At 55.1% G+C, this 9,485-nt stretch overlaps 1 protein-coding gene across 1 annotated transcript; it reads left to right on the forward strand.

Annotated features, from left to right (window-relative positions):
* The first annotated feature begins 1,206 nt into the window (after positions 1–1,206).
* On the forward strand, positions 1,207–4,608 carry LOC138374559 (sialic acid-binding Ig-like lectin 16). Its single transcript, XM_069457496.1, has 8 exons — positions 1,207–1,246; positions 1,317–1,697; positions 1,787–2,056; positions 2,541–2,804; positions 3,071–3,118; positions 3,248–3,496; positions 3,977–4,100; positions 4,443–4,608. Exons 1-8 carry the CDS (start codon positions 1,207–1,209, stop codon positions 4,513–4,515), a joined length of 1,449 nt encoding a protein of 482 aa, XP_069313597.1. The 3' UTR covers positions 4,516–4,608.
* The last annotated feature ends 4,877 nt before the right edge of the window (positions 4,609–9,485 follow it).

The raw sequence follows: 9,485 nt of genomic DNA on the forward strand, positions 1-9,485 counted from the left end.
CAGGAATGTCCACGTGTTCAGGTGTCTGGAAGCTCCCCGAGCCCCGTCCTGGGTTTTTATGTTCAACTGTGTGGAAATGTCATTAGGCTTCAGGGTATGGGGCAGAACCCTCTCTGGAATGACAGTCTTAATGACCCACAATCAGAAAGATGGGAGGTTAGTCAGTTCCCTGAGGGTCAACACACTGACATTATAACAAAAGTCTGTAGCAAGGGCTGCGGTCTACGGGCCAGGAACCATGGATGAAAACCACGATCTGTACATATCATAGCACTGGAAAACCCAATTCAAAGATAACACAGGGCTCAGTGGTTCACGCCTGTAACCCCAGCCATTTGGGAGGCCAAGGAGGGAGGATCACTTGATGCTGAGAGTTCTAGACTAGCCTGAGCAACGTAGTGAGACCCCATCTCTAAAAAAAAAAAAAAAAATTAGCTGGCATGGCCCAAGACTGTGGTCCCAGCTACTCGGGAGGGTGAGCCAGGAGGATCGGAGTTTGAGGCTGCAATGGGCTGTGATCCTGTCACTGCACTGCAGCCTGGGAGACATAGCAAGACCTCATCTCAAAAAAAAAAAAAAAAAAAAGGTAATATTAAGCATTTCGAGATGGAAACCTCAAAGCATTAAACTCTAAGGGACAGGCCCAAGCGCCGGGTCTCATGCAACTGCCCTGCTTCTCGCCATGGAGCTGGGAGCCTGCTGTGGGCCTTGGAGATGCCCTGAGACATCAAGGCAGGGCAGCTCAGTGCCTCTGGGGAGCCTGGGGTTCCCTGGGTTTGGGGGAACTCGATGGTGAGACCCCTGGGGGCAGGGCTTGGCTGGTCATCTTCTCTTTGCCCCCAGCCCTGCATGGAGTAGATGTTGGCCTGGAGAACAAACGAATGAATGAATGAGTGAATGAGAGCCGGCATCACCTGACCTGGGCCATCGCTCCCTGCTGTCCCCCGAGGGCCCCCTGCTTGGGCTCCTGCCTCCGAGGCTGACACAGGGTGGCCTCCCTGGTTTGGGGCAGGCCCTCACAGCCCCTGCCCTGCTGCTTCTCTCTCGAAAAGGAGAAGTTGGGAGAGGGGACCTTTGAGGACATTGGTTCGTCTTCCGTGAATGGGCACTGCCACTTCCCCACACTCTCTATAGGAGCTTCTTTCCCAGACGGGCACATCCAGGGGCCAGAGGTCCCCAGGCAGGCCCAGCCCCTCGGAGCTGGAGATGCTGCTTCTGTCCCTGCTGCTGTCCGTGCTGGGGGCGGGTGAGTGGGTCAGGGGCCGGGGGTCCCAGGTGGGGTCTGGGACAGCAGCTCAGCCTCTGTCTCCCCCCAGGCTCTGTGCAGAAGGATCCAGGTTATGACCTTCAAGTGCAGGAGTCGGTTTCAGTGCAGAAGGGCCTGTGTGTCTTCGTGCCCTGCACCCTCTCCTACCCCCGGGATGGTTGGAGCGACTCTACCCCAGCTTATGGCTACTGGTTCAAAGAAAAGGCCAACTCAAAGACTGCTGCTCCAGTGGCCACAAACAACCCGAACCGAGAGGTGGACACGCTGACTCGGGGCCGCTTCCAGCTCCTCGGGAACCCCCAGAACCAGAGCTGCTCCCTGGTGATCAGAGAGGCCCGGGGGGGAGACGCAGGAAAATACTTCTTTCGGGTGGAGAGAGGAAGCCAAGTAAAATATAATTTCAAGAACGTGTTCTCTCTGAAAGTGACAGGTATGGAAAGGGGTGGGAACCCCCAGGGGACGGGTGAAGGGCTGAGCAGGGAGGGCTCTCAGGCCACTAGGACCCCCTCTCTGCCCCAGCCCTGACTCAGGAGCCAGATGTCTACATCCCGGAGACCCTGGAGCCCGGGCGGCCGGTGACAGTCATCTGTGTGTTTAACTGGACCTTCGAGGAATGTCCAGCCCCTTCTTTCTCCTGGACGGGGCCCGCCCTCTCCTCCCGAAGACCCACCACCTCCCACTTCAGCCTCACGCCCAGACTCCAGGACCACAACACCAACCTCACCTGCCGAGTGACCTTCTCTGGAAGGGGCGTGGGTCTACGGAAGACCGTCCTACTCAGCGTGGCCCGTGAGTGTGGCGTGGGACTGTGCGGTATGCGAACAGGCCCGGTGGATGGGGAGGCGGAGGAGCCCCTCGGGGCAGCGAGCGGCTCCGAGCTCAGGAGGGTCCGCGGAGAGGAAGCCTCGGGGTCCAGGATGCGGCCTCAGCCCTGGGAGGGGGGTGGGAATGGCGTGTGCTCTGGCGCTGGCTTGTCATTTCTCTTCACCAGGCTAGTCACACTTTCTTTGCCCTGCGGGAGTTATTAGCACTTTTGGGGAACAAAACATCCCTCCCTGAAACCCCCTCACAACCTTGTTGCAGACGCCCCCAGAGACCTGGCTGTCAGCATTTCCTGGGACAACGGGCCAGGTACTGAGGTCCCTCTGGGTGGGGCGGGGCCAGTCCTCTTCGGGGGTGAAAAGACTTTGGGGGTGAGGCTGAGGGGACGTGCTGCTCCCTGCAGCCCTCGTGTCCTCTCTGTCTCTCTGTCTCTGTCTGTCTCTGTCTCCAGCCCAGCAGCCCCAGGGCACCGTCCCACGTGTGCAAGCCCAGAAAGGCCAGTTCCTGCGGCTCCTCTGTGCTGCTGACAGCCAGCCCCCTGCCACGCTGAGCTGGGTCCTGGGGGACAGAGTCCTGTCTTGGTCCCACCCCTGGGGCCCCAGAACCCTGGGCCTGGAGCTGCCCGGGGTGAGGGCTGGGGACTCAGGGCGCTACACCTGCCTAGCAGAGAACAGGCTTGGCTCCCAGAACCTCAGCCTGGAGCTCTCTGTGCAGTGTGAGTGTGACCAGCAGGGGCCTGGTGTCCTGGAGGGAGAGGGGGAGGGGCCAGGGTCAGGTCAGGGCCCCAGAGCTCTGAGGGGGCTGGGAACCCAGGCCTAGGGGACCAGGCCTTCTCACCCTTGGGCAGTTGGTGTGTGAGACTCAGTGGGTGACTCAGCCCCTCCCATCCCATCGTGTCCCCAATCTCAGTCTCCGGGGACCTTCCCTTTGCCCCGAGGGAAGCCCCTGGTCTCTCTAGAGCGGTACCCTGTGTCCATGCAGATCCTCCAGAGAACCTGACAGTGGTGGTGTCCCAAGCAAACAGGACAGGTAGGAAAGCGGGACAGAGGGACCAGGACCTCTCAGATCCAAATGGGTGGCCCGGTGTCTGGGGGTCCCCATGCAGGAGGGTCCCTGTGCCCTCAGGAGGGCATCCATTCTGCCTCTTCCCTTCCCTAGTCCTGGAAACCCTCGGGAATGGCACGTCCCTCCTGGTCCTGGAGGGCCAAAGCCTGCGCCTGGTCTGTGTTACCCTCAGCAACCCCCCAGCCACACTCAGCTGGGCCCGGGGGAGCCAGACCCTGAGCCCGTCCCAGCCCTCAGACCCTGGGGTCCTGGAGCTGCCTCGGGTCCAAATGGAGCACGCAGGAGAATTCACCTGCCACGCCCAGCACCCCCTGGGCTCCCGGCACGTCTCTCTCAGCCTCTGTGCACTGGGGGAGAGGGGCACCTGGGTCCCAGGAAGGAGGCCCCTGTTGAGTCCTGTCCTCTGTCCCCACAGACCCCCCGCAGATGCTGGGCCCCTCCTGCTCCTGGGAGGCCGAAGGGCTGCGCTGCAGCTGCTGCTCCAGAGCCCAGCCGGCCCCCTCGGTGCGCTGGCGGCTCAGGGAGGAGCTGCGGGAGGGGACCGGCAGCAATGACTCCTTCAGGGCCACCCCCAGCTCAGCTGGGCCCTGGGCCAACAGTTCCCTGAGCCTCCGAGGGGAGCTCAGCTCCGGCCTCAGTCTCAGCTGCGAGGCCCACAATGTCCTCGGGACCTGGAGCCCTGGGTTTGCTGCTGGGCGGTGAGGCCATGCGGCACGGGAGGCCTGGGCGTGTGTGTCGCACATCCAGGGAAGCAGGAGAGTCTGCAGAATCCACGTGCAAGTCCTATTGGAACAGGAAGGACACAGGATTGTGGTTTCACAGGTCAATCTGGCTCCTCCCACTGTGTCCTGGGGAAATCGGGGCCCCTGGCAGAGGTGGCTCTGGTGGCCATCGGGGTTGTGACTGTGAAGATCCTGCTTCTCTTCCTCTGCCTCATCTTCCTCAGGTGACTGCTGCCCCAGGGACCCGGGGGACGGGGGGAGGGCTGGGGACACGATGTGAACCCCACAGCCCTGTGCTGGAAGGACCAGAAAGTGGCACTAGGGCCTGGGCCAGGCAGGAGGCTGAGCTGGTGGTGAGAATCCCACAGGGCCAGTGGTTTCTGTCCCCAACTGTGGCCTAGTGTCCAGAGTGGGGAGGTTCCTGCTGTCATCAAGGGGGCCTTGGGGGCTAGACCTGCTCTCTCCTCCTCAGTCCCCTCCTGCCCCTGACAGGGCACAGGGAGGTGAGGCTGCTGTCCTCTGCACCCTGGTCGGTCCCCCTCACAGGCTCTGGTCTGTTCCCCCAGAGTGAGGTCCCGCAGGGGGAAGGTGGCTTGGGCAGCAGGGGGCATGGAGGATGCAGACACTGTCATGGGCTAATCCCTCAGGTGAGTGACATGGCGTCTCACCCTCCCACATCCCGCTGGACACCTCCCTTGTGATGGCCTCCATGGTTGCTCTGCTCAGCATGGCCAAGGCTGAGCCGCCCATCTCCTCCCCAAGCCCCCTTGTCCTGCTGGGACTCTGTCCTGCTGATGACTCGGTGGCTCAATCTCTATATGCAGAACCAGGGAGAGGTTCCCCACCTTGACTCCCCTCCCCCACACCCGTGAGTCACTCACTCTTGTCCCTCCTTCTCCTGAGCACGGCTCATCCTGGTGCCCTTTTTTCCACCCTGGCCCTGGTCATTCCTGAGGCCTCCCCTCTTCCCTGCTCCCTGAGTCCACCCCACCCCCTGCCTCCGTCTCTCCCCAGCACAGGCCTCCAGACTGTGCTTCCAGATGCGTCCTCGTCCAGCCCCTGTGCAGTGTGAATGGCCGTGTTCCCCCATTGCTGGGGAACGAGGTGCAAACGCCATGCCTGGGACTGGGGGCCTTGCAGGGTCTGTCCCCGGCCGGACTGTCCTCCTGATGCCTCCCTTCCCTGCATCTCCCAAGGTGTCCCCACATCCACCGGGCCAAGTTCTCTGCAATCTGACACTTTGCACATGCAGTTCCTTGTCCTGAAACACCCTTCCCTCCCCATTTCTGCCTATACATCCTGCTCATCCTTCAGGCTCAGTCCTAAATGTGACTCAAGGTTGTGTGTGTTCCTTGCATGCATTTGAGTGGAAGAGGGACACTCAGTCCTTCAGGCATTCCTGGATTCATTCAGGAGGAATTATTGAACACCTACTACGTGCCAAGACTGTCACAGTGCGAGAGTTGCATCAGTGAATATAACTTCAGCAATCTCTGTCATCCAAAGCCTTGAATAGTCGCATTTCCAAAGAAGAGATTCAATAAGCCATTGAGCACATGGAACGATGTCAACATCATAGTGATTTGAAAAATACAAATCAAAATTACAAATGAGATGCTACTGCATGCCCATTACAATAGATGTTATTTAAAGAAAAGAAGAATACAATAGATGTCTGCAAAGCTGTGGAGAAACTGGGATCCTTTTGCATTGCATGTAAATTGTTGTAATCCTGTGGAAAACCCCTTGGTATTTCCTCCAAAAGTTAAGCTTAGAATTACCAAGTGACCAGCTATCCACTCCTAGACATGTTCCCTGACTCAGTGTAAAGCAATGTTCATAGCAGCATTATTTGCAGCAGCCAAAAGGGAGAAACAGCCCAAGTGTCTGCTGACAGATGAATGGAGAAACAGAAAGTGCTACACCCATAAAATGTGATATTCTGATGTCTTAAAAAGGAGTAAATGGACATCTGGCACATGCTACAGCTCGGAGGAACACGTGCTCAGAGAAAGAAGCTGGATGCCAAGGGACACATAGTGTCGTTATTCTGCTAGAACAGGCGAGTGGGTGGACACAGAAAGTAGAATGGGGGACCAGGGGCTGGGGACAGGGCAGGGATGGGGAGGGACTGGGCAGCTGGTGCAGAGTTTCCCTTTGGGATCCTGAGAAAGTTCTGGAAATAGATAGTGGTGATGGTTCCACAATGTTGGAAATGTACTTAAGGCCACTGAATTATACCCTGTACAAGGTAAAAGATGGCAAATTATATGTTACATTTACTTTACCAAAATAAAAATGAGAGCAAAAAATATTTCTTTCATCAAGGTGATGTCATTCTGAAGGCAAAAAGGAAAAAATAAATAACAAATGATAAGTCAAGTGAGAGCCAGTGGGATGGTGAAGTGTGTTTGGGGAAACATCGTGCAGGCAAAGGAGCTTGTGACATTTTGGGGACAGTTTCCGTGTCTGACGGTGTGAGGAGGTGATGTCTGGGCACAGAGGTGAGGGCGGTGAGGAGTCAGACTCCGAGTCTGAGTAGGGAAAAGCGTCCCAGGAGGAGGGAAGAGGGGAACAGCGAGCGCAGTGCTCAGAGGCAGCGGCAGGCCGGGTGCTGTGGACATGCCAGGGGCCGGTGTCTGAGAGCAGAGGGCAGCGGGAGGAGGAAGCAGCGGGGAGCACGGGGCTGACACCCAGGACCCCGGAGCCTTTGGGGACAGCAGAGACACGACTGCACTCGCACTGTGACAGGTCCTGCCAACTGCCCTGGGCAGGGAGCCACTGGACCCCCAGGGCGAGGGATGGTGGCTAAGCAGGGAGGCGGGGCCGGGCTGAGGATGTGCTTTGGGATATGTTGAAGGTCAAGCTCACAGGGTGTTCTAATGGGCGTGGTCAGTGAGGGGACAGGAAGACACAGATGATGCCAGAATTGTCCCCTGAGCTCCTGGAAGGAAGGAGCTGTGTCCCCAGAGGACTGCGGGGGGGAGGGCTTTGCAGGGCAGGGCCAATCCTGAGAGTCCACCTGGCGTCTGAGTGGAGACACCAGGGACACAGCTGGACACGAATGTCGGCAGCTCAGTAGGGGACTCCAGGGGGAGCGTTAAGGGGCATAACACGGCAACAGACGAGGCAAATGAACGGGGAAATGTGAGTAAGTAATTCCTCATAAATCACAAATAGCATTAGCATGATTCAGCAAGTGCACTTCTGTGTATATATGAAAATCACTGAAAGCAGGGACTTGATCAGATACTGGAAAACCCGTGTCCATAGCAGATTTATCCACAACAGCCAAGAAGTGGAAGTGACCCAGGTATCCAGCATCAGATGAATGCATCAGCAAAAACATGGCTATCTGTACACAAAATATTATTCTTCCTTCTGAAAAAGGAATTTCTGACACATGCCAGCAAATGGAAGGACCTTGAGGACATTGTGCTAAGTGAAATATGCCAGTCACAAACAGACCAGCACTGTGGGATTCCACTTATTTGAGGTATCTGAAGTATTCAGTTTCCCAGAGACAGAAGCACAGTGCTGGTTACCAGGAAGTAGGGGATGGGAAGACTTAGGGAACTGCGGTTAATGGGGGTAGAGTTTCGGTTTTGCAAGATGAAAAAGCTCTGGAGATCTGTTGCAGAACACTGTGAATCTACTTAATACCACTGAACCGTATGCTTAAAAATAGTTAAGATGGAAATTCTATGTTATGTATTTTTTCCACAATTAAAATTTTGTAAAAAAACAAATAATGTATTTTATTCCTTTAACAGAGCAAAGGAGGAAAACCACATGCAAAATCACTTGACAAACTTTAATACCAATTGGTGATTAAAATTCTCAGCATCTGGAAGCAGAAGGGCACATCTGCAGTCCGAGGATGGCATCTGCAATATCCCACTTTGACCTGAAAGACTGAGAACTTGCTCCCCCGGGATTGGCAACAAGGCAAGAGGGGCTGCTGTCGCCACTTCTAGTAAACATGTAGCTCCTTCCCGGTGCAACAGAAACAGGACAAGACATAAGAGCTATTCAGATCTTGGAGGTGGAGGAAAATCTGTTTTTATTCACAGACAACATGACTGAGTACAGACAAAATCTACAGTTATCCACAAAGAAGCTACTAAACCAATAAATGACTGAATGAGGTGGTAGCATATTGGTTCAAACTACAAAATTCTTTTGGATATCTGTGTGTCAGCCAAGGACAATTAGAAATAAAATAGTTTTAAAAGTACAATTCACAGTAATAATATGAACATGAAATCAATTTATTAATAACAAATATTAATGCAAGACCTGTATTTGAAAAATATAAAACATTGCTGAGACAAATGAAGACCTAAATAATATATATGTGTGTATGTATATATATGTCTATTTCGGACATATTGTACATATGTATATACAATGTTCATGGAGGGGAAGACAATATTCTTAAGATACCAGTTTTCTCCAAATTGATCCATAAATTCAGTGCAATTCCAAACAAATTTTCAGGCAGAGCTTTTGTGGAAATTGACAAGTTGATTCTAAAACGTATATGGAAAATCAAAGAACTAGAATGTCCTAACAATTGTGAAAATTGCCACTAAATCCATTTAGGGACACTCCCTGAATTCCCGGTCCCGTCTCCCGGGATCCCCACCACTTCCTCCGCAGCCCCCACCCACACAGCAGGGACATGTTCTCCACATCCAGGGGCAGGAGCTGTTTCCCAGCAGAGCCCGATGGCTCCCGGTGGTGGGTCACTCCCTGCCTGGCAGTCCTCATTCCATGTCCCTGAGCACAAACTCCCAGCCAGAGGGGTCTGTGTGAGCAAAATCCCAGAGCCAGGGCAGAGTGACAGGTTCTGGGACAGGGAGGGGAAGGAGGGCCAGGCACGGGGGCAGCTGTCTAGAGATCAGTCTCAGAGGCCGGTGGCAGTGGTGACCAGGGGGCACTGGTCCCTTCTCTCACCTCCCGCAGCCCCAGTGCTCAGAAGGTCCCAGCACCTCTGCTGAGCGCTCACCTGTCCCAGGCGCTGCGCGGTGTGGTCTGCGCCATCCCCCCTACTCCTCACCCCCCCACCCTGGGGTCCTGGCCACAGCCCTCTCCCACTGCTTCCCCAGGACTCAAATTCAGCCTGGGGGGAGCAGCGCCAGCCTCTGCCTGTGCAGCCCCCATCACAGGTTCCTCCCGGGGACCCGGCCAGCTCCCTGCAGGACAGTGAGGGCAGCGGCCGGGTCTGTCACCTTCACCTCCTTCTCTCCCCGGCCCCCCCCCCACAGAGAGAGGACCCCTCCCTATGTGTCTGGAGGAACGAATGACACAGTAAGTGAACCAAAGGTGGCCTCCCGCTACTTACAAGAAACAGAACTAACATGTAAGGTTTCAGAAAGGTTAAAATTAAAGAAGACAAATGATACACTCTGCAATAGTCAACAAAACACAGTTGGTGCCACTTACTGAATATCAGACGGATGAGTCTCCAGGCAAAGTGTTTTACCACAGGTGGAGAAAGGGAACTTCATAAAGATGGAAGGTTTAACCATCAGAATAAGATAAAAGTTCTGAATCCGTGTGCCTCTACTCATGGAGCTTTAAAACACACAAAACACCGATATTCA

This window comes from Eulemur rufifrons, chromosome 24 (genome assembly GCF_041146395.1).
Source record: "Eulemur rufifrons isolate Redbay chromosome 24, OSU_ERuf_1, whole genome shotgun sequence".
Lineage (NCBI taxonomy): Eukaryota > Metazoa > Chordata > Mammalia > Primates > Lemuridae > Eulemur > Eulemur rufifrons.

Excerpts from the sequence above, each read along its gene's own strand:
- LOC138374559 (XM_069457496.1), top strand. The coding sequence starts at position 1,207 with ATGCTGCTTCTGTCCCTGCTGCTGTCCGTGCTGGGGGCGG. Across the intron at positions 1,698-1,786 it reads GTTCTCTCTGAAAGTGACAG|CCCTGACTCAGGAGCCAGAT; the intron begins GTATGGAAAGGG and ends TCTCTGCCCCAG. Across the intron at positions 3,119-3,247 it reads GTCCCAAGCAAACAGGACAG|TCCTGGAAACCCTCGGGAAT; the intron begins GTAGGAAAGCGG and ends TCCCTTCCCTAG.